Here is a 23,229-nt window from a genome sequence, read left to right as displayed (position 1 = left end):
TTTGAAAATTCCTTTGGTGGAGTATTTATATTTGATAACACCTTCAAAATGATATCATGATTAAGAATATCGGACCATTCATTTATTAGGTACAAAATGTGGTCGTTATACATCGAATACCTTAAGCAGTACACTCGATGTACGGTTTAATACATTCAACATTCAGGTAAATACTTGTCCCTAAGAATACAATAGTTTACATTCATTGTCATTTACATTGCTTATAGATATGATTTACATGTAATTTTTTTTTTAGATTATGGTGTATAGATTTGAATAAAACTGTGATCGAAATGTACATTATGTGTTCTATAAATTATACTATACAGCACAATGAGTCTCTTGTAACTTCAAAATAAAATTATATTCAATGAAAAGGCATGACACAATAAACACGATAGGATAAATGGAAAAATCTGATAAATAGAATGATAAACCTGATAGGATTAACACTCAATTGGATAGCTCTGAGGCAGAGATAGAACAGCGTACTCGCACAAGACAAAAGGAATAATACACAAAGGGAAAGGATTGAATTGTAATAAATAAAATTGTGGGTTCTGTGGTGTTAATTAATTAAGGGTTGACTAATTGATTATAATGGATATTGATCACACAAAAGAAAGGTTTCCTGTCACATTGACACCTTTTCTTTTGTTTTATATTATTATACACCTAAATTTACCCCCCAAAAAATAATTCTTAGATAAATTTCTTAGCATTAATTCATCTGTATTAGTCTGTATATTTTCATATAATTGGCTCAGAACTTCTACACTCCTATTAGCACTTGAGCTAGAGGTTTAGCCTTCTGCTACATTGGTTTTTAAACTGAAGAATTCTGGTTTCGAGCCTTTTTTTCTATTACATTTGTAGCACTCAACAAAAAAACTGATGTAGAGTTGTTGAGAGTTTCTTGTGTGACATTTCTAAATGATAGATTTTTATTAAGAAAAGGGGGAAGAATGTTAAAGTGTTTAAAATTAAATTAGGTATATATAATAGGCTCACTACTATTATTAGCTAGTGGGTTAACCCTTTAGCTCAGTTGCTGGAATGTCGGTTTTAAAATTGAAAGGTCCTAGGTTGGAGCCAGCTCATGCCACCTGTTCTATTACACATCGTGAATAATTGAAATTTTTAATATGTGATTGAATTTACAGGTTCAGTTCAAATTTGGGTGCTTGGATGATTTTTAAACAGAGTTGTGCCTCTTTGAAAAAAAAGAGAAATTCCCAGTTTCCGCTCTCCAACTTTTGAAGGAATGCACATGTAAAGTTAATATATATATATATGTAGATTTATGATTGGCAAAAAAACAGCTTGAGTAGATTTTGTTTTGGTCCGTTGATTTTTGATAGATTTATGCCTCTTGAACTACCGGTATATGGAATATTCTTAGTGTGTGCTCTCTAACTTTTGAAGTGATGCAACTTTTAAAGTTGATATTTATATGTTAAAGGTTAATTTTTTTTTTTATAGAAATTACAGGTCTAGTTCTAATTTACTTTCAGTCCAATGATTTATGAAAGATTTATGCTTAGTGAACTTAAAACAGAATGAGTAATTTTAAGGGATTTTTTTAGTTTTTCTGTAATCAAACGTTATACTAAATTTGGCAGTTGAAATTTTGGTTGTTTACGGTGGCATTTGTGGAGTTTCGACACATCTAGTTTGTTTAGGCATGCCATATGGTGGGATTCAACAAATTGATTAACTTCCTGTTTTAAAAATGTCTTCTTTGCTTATTTGTATAATTACATCAAAGCACAGGTATTACTAGTGAGCATTGGCTCACAAATATTTTGTTTTGTATCATAAGAGTCTTCTAGTTTTTCAATGTATCTGGTCATGCACACTTATTATCTAAAATTATCTTTTCACTAAAGCCCTCTCCAAAATTATGAATTTCATGGCCACTGGGACAGGAGTTTTGGTGTCACACTTGTAGGTCTTACTATTTTAGCAAAGTTAAAAGCAAACTAGAAACCAAAATAGATAAGATATCCACTAAATATGATCATAAGCTTACTTTTTCATGAAAACAAGAAATCGCATGTAGGGCAGCATGTTTTTTTGTAAATAAAAATGCAACAAATTATCCATTTACCAAAAAAGATCAATTTTCAATATCAGTGATGGTTGTTTTCAAATATATATGAGACATGACTCAAGGAAATTGCAACGCTAGTTTCATTATATTAAAGTAGATCCAGTGTTCTTTGATGTCACACTTTTTTGTAAAACTTTGAATTCTTTAAATATTGTGCAAGATAGTTTTATTTATTTTTTGTGAATATAATCACATGGATGTAATTAGAATTATTGGTAGGTTCAAGATATTTTCGCACTTAATTTTATACTAAATTTCCAATTTTATATATTTTATCTATGCAAAGGGGAAATAACTCTTTTTCTGACTTTTCTCTCAGTTGTATGTCTAAATGCTATAGTTTTTCTTATTCCAATGATTAATTTTAAAATATTTTTGTAATTTTTGTTTTCTGATAACGTTGACATTAAAATTAAACAAGAAAAACAAATTTCTGCCTACAAGATTTTACTTTTGACAAAAAAATTTACAGTTTTCTGATGCTAAAATATGCTTTTATTAGTTTATGTTTATGTGGCATCTCAAAAAGTGTGATGACATGTAAATTTTTTCTAACAATTGATGACATTTAAGTCTATTAAGTCGAAATCAGTTCAGTTTTTCAACTTTCCTCAGAGAATTTTACGAGTATGGAGCTACCTTAATTAGATTTAAGTGTTCAAACTAATGCTTATGAAAATCAAAAGATGGAGGTGGGTAAAATTGTAAGGTTATTTCAAAGTGATGTGATGCTTTTATCATGATAATATCATGTACATGTATGTAGTATTGAAATAAGATTTCCTATTTAAGGAGGTTGAACAACAATTGACTGCTAAAAGATTGGATAAAGATGCTTTATTTATGGAGAGTCCTATGAATCTTATCTGTGTTAAATTGAGGGAAGTGGAAATAGTGGGTTCACATAAATAACCATATTTTTCTTAAATATCAATGGAATAGGCAAAATGGGGTACACTTTTTCTCAGAATAGCATAAGCTTTTTAAATTTAAGACAAGATGACTTTTCAGAGAATGTTACTGTAATATAAAGGTAGCAAGGGGCAGTTTGAGATAAAGTACCTGTCAATATTTTTGTAAAATTGAGAGTTGCTGTACTTGAAGGTTGTTATTGTTAAAATTCATGATATAATTATACCCTCTCTCCAACAGAGAAGAGGGTATACTGTTATACCCTTCTGTTTCTGTCTGTCTGTCTGTCCATCCGTAACAAAAATTTATGTCGCATTTTTCTCAGCAATTATCGCAGATGCTTGAAATTTGAATACACTATTTGTTTAGGCATGCCATACGGTGGGATATATATTTGTTGCAATTGGACGTCAACATCCTGTTAAATAACCACTGTTAATTTTAGTCGACCGGGTAAATTTTTATCAAAGATATCTCGGCTATTATTTATTGCAGGAGTTTGAAATTTTAACACACTATTTGTTTAGGCATGCCATATTGTGAGATGTATTTTTTCATCAAAGATTTCTCAGCAACTATTTATTGTTTATGTTTAAGATAAATTTTAGCACACCATTTGTTTATATCATAGGATATATCGGTATTTAAGTACAAATCGGATGACAACCACTGTTAAATGTCAACTTTGCTTATTTTGCATATTCACATCAGAGTGGGGTTATCACTAGTGAGCATTTGCTCACACATATCTTGTTTTTAATGATTATCAAGTGATGTCTCTTGTTGAAATTGATATTCATATGTAGGCCCTATATGTTAAGTACATGAGAAAGAAGAAAAAAGCAAAAACCTGTGGACATTATGTACAAGGCATTAAGTCGAACTTCGGTATCTCGAACACCAATATCTCCAATACAATGGATATTTCGAAGTGATGTTTTAGTCCCAAACACTTAAACTTTAAGTATTTTACCCTTAATATCTCGAATACTCAGATATCTCGAAGATATTAACCAATCCTATCTAGGTCAAGATAATGAGGTTTAACTGTATTTCAATATGAAACAAATGGCAATCCCAAATGTTGAGATATTTTCTTATGGTAATTGCTCTAGCTTTAATTAAATTTATTCCATTTTCCAATCATCTCATAAGGGGAGACAACAATAGAAATTTTGATTTTTTTAAAATATAATTTTAGATGCCAAAGAGAGCAAGGATTGATGATAAGCGTAGTCGCCAGAAAGACAAGCTGAGAAAGAGACTGAAAAGACAACAGAATGCTTGCTCCTCTGCCGTCACACCACCAAATGAGACCACAGAGTCTGTTGTCCCTTGCGGGTCAATGGACGGAGCTGTGTCAGCTCCCCCTGGTAATCTTCCAGGGTTTGGTTTGATGGGGTTTCCACCTAAAGAGGAAAAACCCCTGGCCAGGATGCAGGCCTCGCCTCGAGTGAAAATGCATCCACCTGCCCCGAGGTTGCCATCTCCTCGGGGAAGTCGTCTGTTTGTCAAAAACGTGACAAAGGCACCGTCCACTGACTCCCCAGCGTGGGTTTGTACTCCAACGAGGGTACCTGGGCATGATGAAGGCTTTAAGCCTTGCCCAGCAGGTCAGGCGCAGCTGGACTCTTCTGTGCTAAGAGGGTCTAGCAGTATATCAAAAGATGAGGAAATAAAGACAGTGTTAAAAACGGCTTCTGAACGTAAAAATAGTACTGACTTGGTCAATGTAAACTTGTCTTGTGACATGGAAAAAAAGGAAGTAAAACATGCAGATGAAATTTTGAATGAGAATGAGATTGACATAGCTGAAAATAGTTACATGAAGGAAAACGTTATGAGACATGCACATGAAACTGTATATGAGAATGTTGACAATCATCAGAGATACTTTGTTCAAAATAGTGAATGTACTCAAATGCATGAAATTGACTGTAATGTAAATGACACAAATTTTCAGACATCTGTTCAAGGTTCATTCCATCAGGCACATCCCATGTTTGGTGACAATGCAGGTACTCAATGTGTTGCAAACAGTTTAGCTGGTCTAGCTTTTGAACAATTTAAAAGCAGCAAACTTTGGACTACACAGGATATGAACAAGATACTAGCAACAGGTGATGAGTTGTACACATTTTTGCAGAGAAGTTCTTCGATGCATAGTAGATATTTATTGGTAGATGAATTACCCCAGTACTTTGAGTGTTTCAACAGGGCATTTGAATTCACAACGAATTCAACGTTAGCAAGTATTATAAATTTGTCGGGTCATGAACCATGCTATGCTGACTTCAATGCATACCATCTATATGAGGCGTTACAAATTGCTTTGCTAGAATCAAATGGGTGTTTTGTGTGCTTTGGGGGAAATACATTTCTTATTGGAAAAACAAATGGATTTTATTTTACATTTGACTCCCATTCAAGATCACCACAAGGCTTATTTAGTTGTAGTGGGAAAAGTACAAGACTTTTGTTCCAAAATGTAGAGCAATTATTAGAACATATTCAGAAGCTTGCCATTTCCATGGGGTTTTCGAGCATTGTTGAATGCAATATAACAGGGGCAATATGCCGTGCAAAAAAGTTGGAAGAAGAAAAGAAAGTTTGTTGTACTTCTACAGAGCAAAGTGGTGAAAATGAATGTGAGAATACAACAGATTGCGATGGTGATAGTGATGATGATGCAATTGTATTTATTCGTAATGAAGAAAACCGATTTCGATTTTGTCCCCTATCAAATGCTTTAAAGGAAGAGTTCTGCATTGAGCTAGGAATACAATATGCTCAGATAGAAGTTACCTCAGTTGAAACACCAAATAAAGAATTAGGAATCCCTAATTTAACCATACCTATCACTGGAGATGGAAACTGTTTTTTCAGAGCAGTCTCATATTGTCTAACGAGTACAGAAAATCACCATCATGTTGTTCGCAGCGCAATATGCAATCACATTCTAAAGAATGAAAACAAATTTCAATCATTTTTGAGATCTAATGAAGCGTCAGTCAAAAACCACGTGTCTTCAATGGAGAAAGAAGGGAATTGGGCAACGGAAATCGAAATTTTTGCATTAGCTCATATGCTATCGGTCGATATTTTCACATTTTCAAATGGCAATTGGCTCAAGTTCTCAGGACAAAATGTCTGTGCATCTCTCAGAACAAAACGAAATGGTTTATATTTAAACCACCAAAATCAAAACCATTATGAAGTTGTCCTTGATGTTGGTGAGTTAATGGTTGATGTTATAAGCGAAAGCAAACTCGACTCCATGTACGTAGATAAAAGTTGTCGAAAATCAAGAATTGAAAAAGGAAATAAAAAAAATCAATACAAAAGGGAAATGTATCGAAAAAAGTACAACGAAAATTTAGACTTCAAAAATCAAAAGCTTTGGAAAGCCTCACTGAAGTACAAAGAGAATGAAAAATTCAGAATCTCATTAAAAGAAAGCAATAAAACAAAATATCAGAATGATCAGACATTTCGGGACAAAGCTAGGCTCATGAGTAAGAACAAAAGTCGAGCACAATACAATGACCCTGATCACAGAAAAAAGGTATTGAACAAAGCAAACTCTAACTATCGAACTGATCCGACATACAGAGAGAAAATTAAGCAAAAGGCGGTTTTAAAGTACAAGAAAGATAGTGTATATAGATCTACCTGTGTGGAGAAGAGCAAGCAAAAGTACAAAATTGACAGTGTTCATAGGCAGAATGTCAAAAGAAAAAGTACATTAAAATACAAAACCAATGACGTACATCGACTGAAAGTCAAAACAAAAAGTAGGCTGAAGTACAAAACTGATGACGAACATAGACAAAACGTCAAAACTAGAAGTACTCAGAAATACAATACCGATGATAAACATAGACAACAAATGAAAATGAGAAGCTCAAAAAAGTATGAATTGAATGAAAAACACAAAGAAAATGTGAAACAAAGAAGTATCAATAAGTATCGTTTGGATGATCAATGCTCACAAAGAGAGGGTTAAAAAAGCGAGTATTCAGAAATATAGATGCGATGAAAAATTCAGAGAAAAACTCCTTCGCAGTAGTTCATTGAAATACGAAACGGATGAAACTTTCAGATCGAAGTCCCTAGAAAACAGCAAGCGTTATTACCACTCTAGTCCAGGTATTCAGAAAAAGAAGATACAAAAGTCCAAGCAAAGTAGGTTGAACAAAAAAATCAAACTTGAAAACTTTGAAGAAGTTATAAATCTGTTCAAAAAAAATACTGCTCGGGGTCCAGATTTTGCATGCTGTTGTTGTCATCGATTGTTGTTCCAAAATCAAGTACAAATGTGCAATAGAGACGTGTATTCCAAGAGTGAAAAATCGAGAGAAGTGGCTGGTGCTTGTATCAAAGATACGTTTTTGCATCAATGTAAAACGTCGTGCTCAGAAAATTGTGCGAACTCATCAATGTGGATATGTTATACATGTCACCGAAAGATAATGAGTGGTGAAATCCCTCCAGAAGCATCAGCTAATAACATGTTCCTTGAGCCAGTCCCTGAGGAACTTTCTCGCTTAAACAATTTGGAACAGCATTTGATTTCCTTACATATACCTTTCATGAAAGTCATGGCTCTTCCAAAGGGTGGGCAGAAGAATATTCATGGTCCTGTTGTTTGTGTACCATCTAATTTGAAGAAAGCAACATTTTTACCTCTAAAAGAGGATGAAAACCTTTTGCTTCGAGTAAAATTAAAGAGGAAACTGAGCTACAAAAGTTATTATGAATATCAATTCATAAACCCAACTCATGTTCTCACTGCACTAGACTACTTAAAACAAAACAACAAATGGTATGCTGGAATCTTTATCAATAGAGACATTGAGAGTAATGAAAATGTAGAAGGTTCTGAACAAGATGAAGTTCAAACTTCAAATGAAAATTCTGAACGAGATGAAATTCAAACATCAAATGAAGATACTGAACAAGTTCAAGGAGAAACACTGAATGAAGATTCCGAACAGATACAAATAGCTGTAGACAGCTGTCTCCAACCTGTAGATATTGCACAAGAAGTTTTGGACCATTATTTTGATGATGTCTTCAATATTGCCCCTGCAGAAGGAAATAATCCAGTACGGATGCTTCAAGAACAAGGAAACGAAGCAAAGACATTCCCTTGCCATTTTCCATCAGGACAATTCTCATTTGATCAACAAAGAGATAAAAGATTGACACTTGCTCGATATTTCAATAACAGGCTGATGAATGCAGATAACAGATTTGCAAAAGATACAAACTACATCTTCTTTAGTCAGTATATGTCAGAACTAAATCAAGTAATTGAAAAAACGCAGATTTCTGTTCGGAAGACGGTCACCAAAAATGAAAAGGGGAGCGTTATCAATTCAGATATGCTTAGAAATCCAGAAACTCTGTCAAAACTGTTGAGGAACGATGAAGCAATTAGATTTATGCAACCGATAAGAGGTACACCAGCATACTGGTCAGCAACTCAGAAAGATCTATTTGCTATGCTTAGACAGCTTGGAATTCCAACATGGTTTTGCTCGTTTTCTTCAGCAGAATATAGATGGAATGATGCCATAAGTTCTTTACTCAAACAACTCAATGATGAAAGAAATCCGGATTTGTTAGACTGGACCGAAAAAAATGAAATTTTGCGGAGCAATCCCGTTACAGTGGCTAGAATGTTTGAACATAGATTTCGTATCTTTCAGCGGGATGTTATTCATTCACCGTCAGAACCTATTGGGAAAATAGCCGATTTCTTTCAAAGAGTTGAATTTCAACAAAGAGGTTCGCCACACATGCATTGTTTATTTTGGGTGGAAAACGCACCAAAAATAGATGTTGATGGTAAGGAAGCGGTGGCAGAATTTATCGACAGATACGTGACATGTGCTGTGCCAACTGAAAATGAAGACTCTGAACTAAGAAAAATTGTACTGGATGTTCAACAACACAGTAAGAAGCACTCAAAGTCGTGCAAGAAAAATGGAAAAGAATGTAGATTTAACTTCCCGAGACCTCCCTCACAGCGTACATTCATAACAGAAAAGCATGATGATGACGATGAAGATGAAACTGCAGAAATTCAAGATGTGCACCAACGTAATTCTACTTCAAATCTTACCAAGTCTCAAGCAAAAGAAATTTTATTGAGTGTTTGGAATAAGATTCACACTGATTGTGATGGGTATGAGACAACAGAAGATATTTTCGAGGATCTTTCTCTGAATCAAGACACATACCAAAATGCAATGAATGTTTTGTCAGAAAAACTGACAGTTGTCCTCAAAAGGCATCCAAATGAATTGTGGACAAATCAGTACAACCCATGTCTTCTTAAATGTTGGGATGCAAATATGGATATACAATATGTTTTGGATCCTTTTAGTTGCATCGTATACATCGTCTCGTACATCTCTAAATCTGAAAGGGAAATGGGAATGTTATTAAAACAAACAAACGTTGAAGCCCAAGAAGGAAATCTGGATGCCAAACAAACATTAAAAAAAATAGGATCTGCATATTTGACGCACAGAGAAGTTACTGCGCAAGAAGCCGTCTACAGAGTTTGCAATCTAAGAATGAAAGAAGCTTCAAGGAAAGTGATCTTCATACCAGTTGGAGAAAACCCTACTCGAATGACAAAACCCCTTTCACAAATGAAGCGAAAACAAAAGGATGCTAACGATGATTTACACGACGAAAATGACGAGGATGACGAAATTTTCATGACAAACATTGTCGAAAGGTACGAAAACCGACCAGACAACAAGATATTTAACAACATATGTCTAGCCGAGTTCTGCTCTGATTATCGCGTCCTTGCCAAATCCCAAGTTCCAAAAGGGGTTAATGAAAATGTCTTTGAACTTCAAAATTCTAAGGGATATGTTCAAAAGAGAACGAGAACAAAACAGGCAGTTGTTAGGTATCCAAGATTTAGCGCTGAAAAAACATCTGAGAAATTTTATCAATCTCGACTACAGCTGTTTCTTCCCTATCGGCATGAAACACAATTAAAACCGGAAACTTTTGATTTGTACGAAACATTTTATGAAAAAGGATTTGTGAAGTTACATGGCACGAGATCTGTAACAGCAGTAAAAATAATTGTGGAAACAAATCATGCTCGCTTTGCTCAGAATGAAAGTGTTATAGATGAAGCTCAAGAGTTGTATGAAAACATAGGAGAACCGGAAGATGCATGGGCAAATCTATGCCCCGAGACAGAAAAAAATAGAGATGAATGTGCCATGATGAAGTCAACACAGAAAACCCCCGAAGATCTTGTAGAAAATATACCAGATATTGACAGTGATTTCAACAAAGCTGATGTGTTATATCAAGTACAACAACTTTGCGTCTCTAATGAAGAAATGTTGAATATTGTACAAAACTTGAATCAAATCCAACAAAACGTGTTCTACTTTGTGCGAGACTGGTGTGTCAGAAAAATAGTAAATGAAAACCCAGCTCCGTTCCATATATTTTTAACAGGAGGTGCAGGAACAGGAAAAAGCCAAATTGTGAAAGCTATCAATTTCGAAGCATCACGCCTTTTCTCTAAAAGATTGTCGTCACCAGAGGCTTTATCAGTGTTGCTGACAGCTTTTACCGGCACAGCTGCATTTAACATTGGTGGCAGTACAATTCACAGTGTTTTTTCTTTGACAAAGTTCTTGCCACTGCCATATGAACCATTAAAAGAACAAACTTTAAGTGAAATCAGAATGAAGCTCTCAGACTTGCAAATTCTTGTAATAGATGAAGTATCGATGGTGTACAAAAGACTTTTATACTACATCCATGAAAGACTAGTGCAAATCAAAAAATGCAAACACCCATTTGGAGGCGTTAGTGTGCTTGCAGTCGGTGATTTCTTCCAACTACCACCAGTAAAACAAAGAAAAGATGAGAGACTATATAAAGACAATGCATCATATCCAATTGACCATTGGCAAGATTTATTTCAAGAAGTTGAATTGACTGAAATTATGCGTCAACGCAATGATGTTCCATTTGCAAGAGCTTTGAATTTGCTGCGCACAAGAACCTTAGAAGATCCTTTAGCAAATGAAACACTTGACACAGTGAATGATTGTATCAGAGATGGTCCGGAAGATGTTCTTCACGTATACTCCACTAACGATGAGGTAAACAATTACAATTTGAATATGCTAGAAAAGAAATGCAAAGATTTCAAACAGATTGATGCAAAAGATTATCAAAAAGATAAAACCTCAGGAAAACTCTGCCTTAGAGATAAACCGTGCATAACCAAAACTGACAGTTTATCAAGCTCGTTACTCTTCGCAGTTAATGCTCGTGTCATGTTGACGAGAAATTGCGATGTCAAAGATGGTTTAGTCAATGGAGTTATGGGATACATTTCACACTTTCAATACGGAGATGCAGAAAAAACAAACGTTACAGCTATAGCTGTTATATTTGACAGTCAAAACGTCGGTATAAAAACGGGAAAGCGAACTAAAAATGGAAACATGGTATTGATTGAAAGAATTCAAGAAGAAATTCTTGTAAGGAAATCAAATGCTATTGTTAGACAGCAGTTTCCATTAAAGCTATCATGGGCCTGTACAGCTCACAAGGTTCAAGGGATGACTGTTGAAAAAGTTGTTGTCAACCTTGACAAAACATTTGCTCCTGGCCAAGCCTATGTTGCATTAACGAGAGTAACTTCAAAAGATGGATTATTCATAGAAACAAACGACAGAGCAAAGTTAGCCAAAAAGTTGTACGCTGATCCAGATGTGAAATCAGCCATGAAAGACATGAAAAAACTGGAACTTGACAGACCATTTGAAGTTCACTCCAACAGCACCATAGTTGTACTTCATAACATTCAAAGCCTGAATAAAAACTTTTACCACATGAAATGTGACAGGAGATTCACAAATGCGGACATTGTTTGTTTAACTGAAACATGGTTAAGATCTGATCAAGAAACTGCTCATCTACATTTGAATGGGTTTCAATTTCGCCATCTTGCAAGAATAGAAGCTTATAGCAACAACGATGAACACACGAGGTCATTACGTAATTCAAAAGGAGGTGGGGTCGCTTTCTATATCAAAGAAAACAATGAGAGTCAGATAATTCATCATTCAATCGAAAACATTGAAGGCATTGCTGTCAAGTTGCTGAAAAAAAACATAGCCATAGTGAATGTTTATCGGCCACCTACATTGAACGTTACCATATTTTTGCAATCTCTGAAATCTTTAATAGACACCGTAAGATTACAATGCAAAATGTGCATTTTCGTAGGAGATTTCAACGAAGATACAAAGTTATCTGGCCCTATACAAACTTTTATGGAGCACAACGGGTTTAAGCAGATAGTGAATTTTTTCACAACAGAGGGTGGAACAACTTTAGACCATGTTTATATCTCTGATTCAATTGAAGCGCACACAAAAAGATTTTCTACCTTTTACAGTTATCATGAGGGTGTATTTCTATTTCTTTGAAAATCCATACTGGCATGAGTTGGCATGATTACAGTAGAATACTTTATTAAAAACACGATTTTACAAACTTTTACCATATTCTTAAGATTCTTGTCAAATTTGGACAATTTTCAATTTTTGTCAAGGCAATTGTTATAGCATTAACATTATACACATTTTTCCGGATTGAGTTTGAATTTTAGAATATTCCGGATTTATGGATTCTGTTTTGTTATTAGGATTTTTCGCGGGACACGAGCAGTTTAGATTCTCCCTAGTTCCTGTGCTCAATACCATTTAGATTTACAATGTTTACTATGTTTGTTTCTACGAGATAAAACTTCTAAGTTGGTAAGTTTTACATGAATCTGCTTGTGTATAGTGTTGTGCAAAAAGTTATGTATAAACGATAGGTATAAATGTGTAAACAAAAGTGTTCAACTGTGAAGATGCATTTTAAATAACATGTTCGAATGTTGGCACAAGGGATATATCTAGAATGTGTATATAGATTTAAAGCTAAAGTATCATAGCATGTTTTTATTATATGATATGTCGGAATTTAAGGTTTCATTGTTTGCATGCAATGTTTTGTGCACTCTACAATAGGCGTACATATATAGTCATTCATTTTGAATTGTGTAATTTGCCAGTAGTACGAGTTTCGTTATATTTGCTAATTTGCTAGAGCATAAGTGAAAGTATTCATTTCAAGAACACGGGGCATATATATTTACTAGAGTGATATTTGTCATATGTTGAGTGTGTTTTGTTTGTTTATTCATAGCATCAAAACTTTTCTTTGTTTTTCCAGTTAATCACATCTAGTCACATCACGTGTTGTCCCATCAAGTCACATCATCATGCCATTGTCACAAATCATCATACTAGTTTTTCAATGACTGAATAAAGATGTGCATTAGCAACAAGTTGCCTCTTCATTGATGGTAGCCAGTACAGCAATATTAAGCTCAAGTTTCGTGAATGTTTATATACTAGTAATTACCATTTCTTATTATTCAAATAAGGTACAACCAATTCAAACAAGACGCTTTGAAAAAACACAGTCTATAAATCAATATGTCCTAAAAATGCGGTTTTGATTAATGTAATATATTTTATGGACTCTGTAAAACACCGGTTTTATAACCAATATTAAAGAAAAAGTCAATGTAGATTTTCCAAATAAATAAGAAATATTTGTACAACATATCTAGCTAAATACGAAATTAAAAACGTAGTATCTTTTAATATTTCAAAGCTGAGACTGTACAATAAGATTTAGCCAAAAAAAAACTGAACAACGATTATTATTGAAAAGATTATAACCAAGGTTTTTCGCAATCGAAGAAACAAGGTATGCATAATGTTTAGCAAATTCTGTACATTTTGTATATCACAAATTTTAATGAAAACAGTTCATGTTTTTCAAACATTTTGTCATATTCTCTGTAAAATCTTTCGTCCGAATATACGTTGTATTCTGATTTTTAAAAAAAATATTCTAATAACGGAAAAGCAGGCATGTCCGGAAATTTTGATTCCGCGTCCTGGGTTTAAAAAATAGTGTAATGTTCAAAGTAAAATTAACTCGTACCAAAAATAATTGCTAAGTCGTACCTGAACACATTCGGATTTTATTTGTTCAGTCGTTCTTAAAATCGGAAAGGTTTTTGTTAAGTCGAACTTAAAATCATTCGTATTTTGTCAAGTCGTACCAGGAATAATTCGATTTTTTTCATCTTTTTATTTTTGTTACTCTTGTTATTGGTTTAAGAGCTCTGCTTCTTACAGGAACTTCAAGCTTTACTTTCGACATTAACGGAAGACCCACTCGTTGCTTTGCAACGAGCTTTGCTCTAGTTATTATTATTATTCTTTTTCTTTATTTTTCTGACTTTTTTAAAGCTTAATATCTCAAAAAGTTTTCAACAGATTTACATGAAACTTTCAGGGATTATGTACAATTATCGTCCCTAAAAGATATTAAATTTTCAACTACAACGTCACTTCCGTTTTAACGTTACGTCAATTTTTATATTTTAAAAACGTGATTTTGTCCAGGGCATTTTTCAAAAACGCTTCAAGATAGAGACTTGGAATTTTCTGTGTTGAAGCATTGATCGTTTTTATTTGGACATAAGGCTGGAATTTAGTTTCCGTCACTTCCGGTCTAAACCGGAAGTGTTTTAAAATTTTCGAATTTTCGAATTTTTCGTTTTAATTTTAAATGTTTCCGAGGTTTGTAGAGTTGTTCATGTTGAATACGAAACTGAAATCCGTTTGAAAATCGGACGATGCATTACAGAGATATCCGGGTTTAAAAATTGATTTTTCCGGAAATTTTGTTTCCGCGTCCTTGGTTTAAAAAATAGCGTAATGTTAATAGTAAAATTAACTCGTACCAAAAATAATTGTTAAGTCTTACTAAGACACATTCGGATTTTTTTTTGTTAAGTTGTTCTTAAAATCAAGAAGGTTTTTGTTAAGTCGTACTTAAAATCATTCGGATTTTGTTAAGTCGTACCAGGAATAATTAGATTTTTTCATCTTTTTATTTTACTTTCTCTTGTTACTGGTTTGTTTAAGAGCTCTGCTTCTTACAGGAACTTCCAGCTTTACTTCCGACATTAACGGGAGACCCACTCGTTGCTTTGCAACGAGCTTTGCTCTAGTTTATTATTATTATTCTTCTTGTTTTTCCTTCTGACTTCTTTTTTGCTTTATATCTCAAAAACTATTCAACCGATTTGCAAGAAATTTTCAGGGATTATGTTAAATACTTGTCCCTTGAAGATTTTAAACTTTCAGTCATTAAGTCACTTCCGTTTTCTAGTTACGTCATTTTTGAAAATTTCAAAAAGTGATTTTGTCCAGGACTTTTCTAGTAAACGGTTGTTTATCAAGACTTGAAATTCTCTGTGATTGTAAATCTGCGGATTTACTTATGGCAAATTTACAAAAAAAAATATTTTGTCACTTGCGGTCGAAACCGGAAGTGATTTTAATTTTTCGGAATTTTCATTTTTTTTGAGCGAATAATAAAATTATATTTTTGTTGTAGTGTTTGCAAAGCTAAATGCAAAACTGAAATTCGTTTTCAAATCGGATGATGCATTTCAGAGATATCGGGGTTTAAAAATTGATCTTTCCGGAAATTTTGATTCCGTGTTTTTGGTTTTAAAAATAGTGCAAAGTTCACACTGAAAGTAATTTCTACTGAAAACAATTCGTACTGATAATTAAACTATATATAAAACACAAAATTATATGCATATTGTAGAGTTTGCAAAGCTTAATACAAAACTGAAATTCGTTTTCAAATCGGGTGATGCATTGCAGAGATATCGGGGTTTAAATATTGATTTTTCCGGAAATTTTGATTCCGTGTTTTTGGTTTAAAAAATAGTGTAAGATTCACACTGAAAGTAACTCCTGCTGAAAACAATTCGTGCAGGTCATAAAACCGGACTCTGTTTTTTAATAGTTAATTAAAGTGTTTATCGATACAATTTTGTTATTTCGATCGATAATTACGTTGTTAGTTTTTATTAGTCTTATTAGTTTTAATCGAAATAATTATCGTACGATTCCCCATTTCAACTCGCCATGTTTTGACTGCGAACAATCAGCTGATAGCGTTGTGTCTACATTTTTTAAAGAAGCAAGACGTCGATAGTGGAAATTTCAGCTCAACTAACGTATGACAGATTATAAAGGTATGTTTCAATACAGGATATGTCGTATTGACTTTTTCTTTTCAAAGTATTTGCACTTTTCAATCTAATCCGAGATTCCTCTGACTCTAACCTCCGCTTTTGAAGTACGTTACAATATAAAGCGGGCGTTAGAGTCAGCGGAATCTCGGAATATTATCTGTCCAATGTATTTGCACGGTAGCTGCAGAAGTGTAGCTCTCCGGGAAAAAAATATTGACAGACCGGAGAGTTACAGTGCCACCAATTGAAAAGATTGTACAAGTATATTTATTGCGCAGAAAAACGTGCGCTAGTTTTGGACTGATTTACCTTATTTATACGCAAATTCTGTGAAAACAATTAGTACCATTAAATTCTTCAAGCAATTTACTACTGATATCGCCTCTTTATTTGCCTCAGACTTTCTCCGAAACACGCTACCGAACTCGGAAAATCAAGTATGTTGAATTTACATCGAGATCGAGAGTCGCCATTTTTACATGTAAACAAAGTGGACCACATGAATTTACGGGACTGGTGATGGTGTTTAAAAGACTATCCGAGGCAAGTGAAGAGAGGATATCAGTAGTAAATTGCATGAAGAATTTAAAATTAAAAGCGGTGGGAGTCCTAAGGTACACAAGAATAGAATGTTGTAATTAGAGTGCATGTTTGCATGATGATAACTTTACCCTAAATATTTAAATATAGCAGATCTTTACCATATCGCCTTCACTTAATTTATAAATTAAAAAACTCAGGCTTGTGCTTAATTAAATAAATATATTTGACAAAGTAAATTTTCAATCTAATTAACATTAGACCTTTTGTCTCGCTCTCTGTTATATATGGTTATTGCTTGTGTAACAGGCATGTAAAACAGAGTGCGAGATGAAAAGTCTCAAATTTCATATTATTTCAAGCTCAGAATTTAGATCAATGTTCCATGATATCTATTAAACAGTCTTCTCAAGATGTAAGTATTTCACAGAATCATTGTAATTTGAGAGATTAGATTATCTTTTATACATATTGATTCATTTTAGGTAAGCTTTACATGCATATCACATCTACATAGTATGTAAATAATTGTTACTGCATGTGCCTCAGATCTCTCTCTCTCTCTCTCTCTCCTCTCTCTCTCTCTCTCTCTCTCTCTCTCTCTCTCTCTCTCTCTCTCTCTCTCTCTCTCTCTCTCTCTCTCTCTCTTAATCTTGGCAAAGACTGAAACTGTCAGAGGGCAACTTAATTTTGTGACAAAATATCTCGATCTTGTAAAAGAAATCCAAAGTGCATTGAATTTTAAAATGAGCATGTATTATTAATCCCTCATTTTTATGCGCATTATACATAGTATTGTTTTTAAAACATGTAATTCGTAAGGAAAAAAAACCCTCGCTAAATTTATTCGCAATAAACCCCAGTAGAATTGACAAAACATGGTATACACGTAGCAGAAGCTTATTCTTTGACACTGTTTGGATTGGTAATATTTCTTTGTAGGTTATGAATTGAAATATTGCTTTCGCACTTCAAGTAAAACAAACTCTCTCTCTCTCACTCCTGCTCTCGCTCTCTCTCAATCTGATATGTCTATACCCAAGAAGTTATTTTAATGTTATGATATTATGACTTGATATGCACATTTTTGTTTTTGTACTGGCTAAATGTTAATGTCATATATTTGGATATGTCATACTTATAACACTGCATGGTCAGTGTATTTTTTCCAAAAATATTATGTATATGTTAATGTAAACACAGCTAGTACAAGTACATGTATGTTAACACAGCTAATTTATTATTGTTTTATTTCAGCTTAAAGCAGACTCTTGTTACCACATGGCTTTTACCTGTTGATTCTTGTGGTTTCAGCTCTTGAGGTTAACCTGTCACCTCTACCCACATGCATATTCCTTGTGTTCTACAGACTATCTACCGGTAATTCAAATTAAATCGGATAATGCATGAACAATAATGGAACTTTAAGAAAGCATCATGTCCTATTGTGGTTTGTTCATGTTTGATAAGAAATTATGAAAAACAAAATTAAGGCTGTTTAAAGAAATATAATTGTTGTGAAAATTTGTTTTTCAATAAAAGTATGCAATTATGTTTCCTTCATTTTTTATTTTATAAAGATATTTAGATGTGTTTACATAGTTGAAAAATCACCCAACTCTTTCCAATTTTATCCATTAAGATTACATGTAGGATATGTAAATGTACATTTGACTTTTAAATAACACCAGCAATGAAAATTACTTTTGAAATGAGCAAGAAACAATCTATTTTCATCCTTTTAAGGTATACATGTATATGCATAAAAAAGTAGAAAAAAACATGTCAAATTTGAACATTTTTAATGGAATTCTCCTCCGCCTCAAGCTAGCCGGGTGTGTTTGAATTTAATTTCGGACGAAACCGGAAGTGAAACAAATTTTTCGAAAAAATGAATTTTCTGATCAAATCAAAAATGAATATGTGTTTTGTAGAGCTTATTAAGCTGAATCTAACACTGAAAGCCGTTTTAAAATCGGACGATGCATTACAGAGAAATCAGGGTTTAAAAATTGATTTTTCCGGAAATTTTGATTCCGCGTCCTTGGTTTAAAAAATAGCGTAATGTTCAAAGAAAAATTAACTCGTACCAAAAATAATTGTTAAGTCGTACTTGAACACATTCGGATTTTTTTTGTTAAGTCGTTCTTGAGATCGGAAAAGTTTTTGTTAAGTCGTACTTAAAATCATTCGTATTTTGTTAAGTCGTACCAGGAAAATTCGATTTTTTCATCTTTTTATTTAAGTTACTATTGTTGTTGGTTTAAGAGCTCTGCTTCTTACAGGAACTTCCAGCTTGACTTCGGACATTAAAGGAAGACCCACGCGTTGCTTTGCAACGAGCTTTGCTCTAGTTTCTCATTCTTCTCCTTTTTTTTTCTTACCGATTTTGTGTCAGCGATTACTCGGAAACTGTTTGATCGATTTCAATAAAATTCTCAGATCTTACTGACATTAGTTTAAACTTGATCGGAAATTTTTTTGGTTGATGACGTCATTTCCGTTTTTGAAATATCGACGTTTTCTTGATTTTCAGAGTGTCGGCTTGTCCAAGAGAGTTATCAAAAACTACAAAAGATATTTAGTTCAATATTTCAGGAATGATAGACAAAAGATTGTAGATATGTAATAAGGCATTAACAATTTTCAGGCACAAAAGGCGCTAAAGCTCGGTAGGGCTCAAAAAATGAGATTAAAAAAGTGTTGTGATTTTGCCTGGTTTTCTTAGATTATCTTTTTTCTCACAAATATTTTGTTAAGACATATAGAAGAAAAAAAAATTATATTTACAAGATCTTTTGTTTGACACCTCAAAAAAGGGGCTGGCCCCACAAATTAAGGGCCTAGAACAATTCAAAGTTTTCACTTTATAACTCAAAATTGATTAAGATTTCGATATGGCTGTCGCAGCAAAAGTTGTTCATTATGATCTTATTAATGTCGTAACAATAATATTTTGTTCGGGTATTGCATAATATGAAAGTAAAAAGCTAGACTTGTTACCATGTATTTGTGTTTTATTTGGCAAATAAACGGGGTATTTGTGCGCATAACTGACATAAAGGGTACCGGTTTACATACGGAAACATTTTAGTTATTTTCTAGTGAAACACATTATGGATAAAAGAACTGTTTCTATGCAATGCATTTGAGTCGCATTTAAAATCTAGCTGTATTCCGAGCTGTGTATGTGAACAGTTGCGTATCCACCCTTGTCCGCAGCCGAGAAAATAGGTCACGACTGGACTAGCTATAGCGAGCGGGTCTGTCGTTATCAAATACACAAGATTTGCGTCTTGCTGTAATGCACACATGGGTTTTTATATGTAGCTGCAAACACTAAACTTCCGATTTTAGTGATTTTAATAGGAAATAAAAAAGATTATACCTTTACCTACTACCACAGACAGTGTACTAGCTTGCATTCGGAAAGTGTTGAAACAGTTTAATTCTTTTCTAAGGAAACACATTATGGGTAAAAGAATTACTTCTATGCAATGTATTTGAGTCGCATTTAAAATCTAGCTAGCTGTATTCCGAGCCTCATGTATGTAAACAATTATACGTATCCGATCCTTGCCGGCGGCCGAGGAAATGAGTCGCGGCTGGACTAGCGAGCGGTCTACCGGCCGTTATCCAATACACAAGATATGCGCCTTGCTGAAATGCACACACGGGTTTATCTATTTTGCTGCAAACAAAAAGAATTCAGATTTAAACGATATTACAGAGTAAATGGAAAAAGATTATACCATTACCTACGATGTATTGCTGTTTTGCTCTCGTAATTAAAAAAAAAATGGATTGTATGACTGTCATTGAAAAAAGGGCGTTCTTTGTGATCTTGTCTATGTCATGAAATAGTTTTATTGTTGGAAAATAAAATTTAGTTATCAAACTGCAAACATTTCAAACCCACCACGTTGAGTCAGTGTACATTTTCATAACACGGGCCGAGGAGAAGCCGCGCTAGTGGACAGCCGATTGCTGTAGGACACATGCTTCTCGTGTTTATACGTTATCACACATTTCAATGCTCATTGATTCGTTGTTATTTTCATTTCCAATGATATCGGTCAACGATGCATCAAACCATTGATTTAAATCATAGTTCGTAAAATAAAGGAAAAAACTGCCATCGATGAATATAATACGTTTTACAGTCGTACGATTTGAAATGTAAATAAATTCATCTGTGTTTATTTGTGACATTTTGCTGCTGAGAATTAAATGCATTACACTACCAATTTCAACAAAATATAGGCGATATTCACATACGTATCTGTAATCTATGATAATGTGATTCTTCATTTGTCTAACAAAGTATTAGAATTTTTTATGAGTTATGAGAGAGAGAGAGAGAGAGAGAGAGAGAGAGAGAGAGAGAGAGAGAGAGAGAGTTCAGCAGGATGTAGTAAGTAAAAGTTGAAATATATTTAAAAAGCGTTCAGTAGGTGCAGGCACGATAAAACTAACCATTTTTAAAGAAGTTGAAGTATTATTTACATTCAGGCCGTAAAATAATAAGGGTCACAATATTGGTATAACGTCTTCTCAATGGTTGTCAGATTCATTAAAAAGCATACTAATTGCTGATTTTATTAATTTATTAATCAAATTTTATTTTTGATTCTGAAAGAATATGTGAGTTTTAAAAAGTTTATGTACATGTGCATTCATTGTAAATATTTTGATTGTATTCGGACAGTTGAAAATCGAGTAGAGAACACATGGTTAAAAATAGAATTGGCTTTAAAATTTGTATATTGAAGCACACTTAAATATTTGATACATAAATTATATATATATTAATAAAAACGTCTGTATGCTGTATTATGTATTTGCTGTCTGTTTAGGACTATTTTTCCCAAAAAAGAAGCGCTCGGCAATCGCGTAATTTTTTAGCGTTCTGTAAAGTACAGCACCTGATTGGAGTACATGCTTATATATATATATTTAAAAATGTTTACGTTTAACTAAGCGAAATTGTAGATGTCATGGAGTCAATAGGCAAATCAAATTCGCCAATCAGGCAATAGCAGTTAACTAATGCCTATGATTGATAATTTTACAAGGTAAATTAATACAAGTAAATATGAATTTTAAAGCACTCCCTGCTCCCCTGTTAAAAACTCTCGTTACCTGCTTTCTTTTATTAACGATTTTTGTGCACACATTTATTCGAAAATGGCTCAAATTTTGCTACACGGGTCCGATAAAAAGATGAAAGGATGACCCCTAAAATTTCTCTCCCAAATATTTCAAGAACGGCCTTAAATTTCAAACACCGGTTGAATAACATATAACTTATTTTGTACAAGTTGTATGTGCATGAATGGCAATGTTCATGTAACTAAACAAAAAATGACACTTTTTGAAATCTATAAGTTTCTGAATTCATCATTAAAACTAGTAATGTTAGACGGCCCATGCAGCAAGTTTTTCTAGTCGAGTCTTTCGTTCAACAGCGAATCGATGGTGAACATTTCAGCGGGGTTTACAACAAGAGGGTGAAACGACCACGAATTTTGACAGGTTTGGCTAAAAAGAGTTTAAAGGAGATGGATACAAAACATAGGTGCGATTATATCTTGTAGGAGATAAAAAATTATTAATTTATGTTTGCCAAAAATACAAATTTTTATCATAAGAATACTTTAACATTTATATCCGTCGATTATTTCGATTTCTCTTTATTGTTTGGTGCCTGATTTGAAATAACGTTTCGAGGTATAATAAGTTGAGAAATTTCTTTAAGCTGCATCTTCCGATTTGTCGGCTATTACATTATCAAATAATTTTCCTTGCAAACCAAATGAATGATCTTAAAAAGTTACAGATGTATTTTCACGGAATTGCTCTTCCTTCAACGTTAGAAATATTCAAAGTAAATAAAAATAAATTTTGGGCATACAACCCCCCCCCCCCCCCCCCCCAAAAAAAATACATCATCGGAATGTTTAAAAAAGAAAACCGTTGGGTTTCATCCTTCGAATGATTGGGTTTATTCATCCGGCATGTTTTGCAATGATTATAAGCAACGTAAACATAAAAACTATTAATGAACAAATGTACACTGCTTTATTTTTGTTTAAATAGTCATGCTGGATATTTCATATGTTATAATAGATTATTTAAAAAAAGACAGATGTCAAAGTCGTAATACAATCATACTAGCTTCGACGTAAGGGGCCAGTTTAATCACGAGGCGAAATAACGCAAAACCCTTTTATGTCGAATATTTTGTAGATACACCAAAAATTGTCTAATCCGGCGGAGGGTGGTTCTGAAAAAAATGGCCGGATTAGGCAACATCCGGTTTAGAGGACATTGTTGCAAATTAATTTAAGTATTTAATGCAGTAGGTCCTGACCGTGTATTCTTGTAAAATTTTAAATTGTTCTGAAATATATTAGATTTCATCGATCTTATTTTTACGGTACCAATTTTCATTTTAAATTTTTTTTTT

At 33.5% G+C, this 23,229-nt stretch overlaps 1 protein-coding gene and 1 long non-coding RNA gene across 2 annotated transcripts; both read left to right on the top strand.

The window, feature by feature from the left end:
- The first annotated feature begins 4,226 nt into the window (after positions 1 to 4,226).
- On the top strand, positions 4,227 to 12,779 carry LOC117686351 (uncharacterized). The gene is made up of 3 exons (XM_066085220.1): positions 4,227 to 5,043; positions 7,826 to 11,958; positions 12,741 to 12,779. Exons 1-3 carry the CDS (start codon positions 4,227 to 4,229, stop codon positions 12,777 to 12,779), a joined length of 4,989 nt encoding a protein of 1,662 aa, XP_065941292.1.
- A 3,386-nt stretch (positions 12,780 to 16,165) lies between these two features.
- On the top strand, positions 16,166 to 18,314 carry LOC136275484 (uncharacterized). The gene is made up of 2 exons (XR_010714063.1): positions 16,166 to 16,220; positions 18,018 to 18,314. It is a non-coding gene; the product is annotated as an uncharacterized lncRNA (long non-coding RNA).
- The last annotated feature ends 4,915 nt before the right edge of the window (positions 18,315 to 23,229 follow it).

This window comes from Magallana gigas, chromosome 5 (genome assembly GCF_963853765.1).
Source record: "Magallana gigas chromosome 5, xbMagGiga1.1, whole genome shotgun sequence".
Classification (NCBI taxonomy): domain Eukaryota; kingdom Metazoa; phylum Mollusca; class Bivalvia; order Ostreida; family Ostreidae; genus Magallana; species Magallana gigas.
Note: the sequence above shows the minus strand (reverse complement) of the source record. Positions and strands in the feature narration are given on the sequence as shown.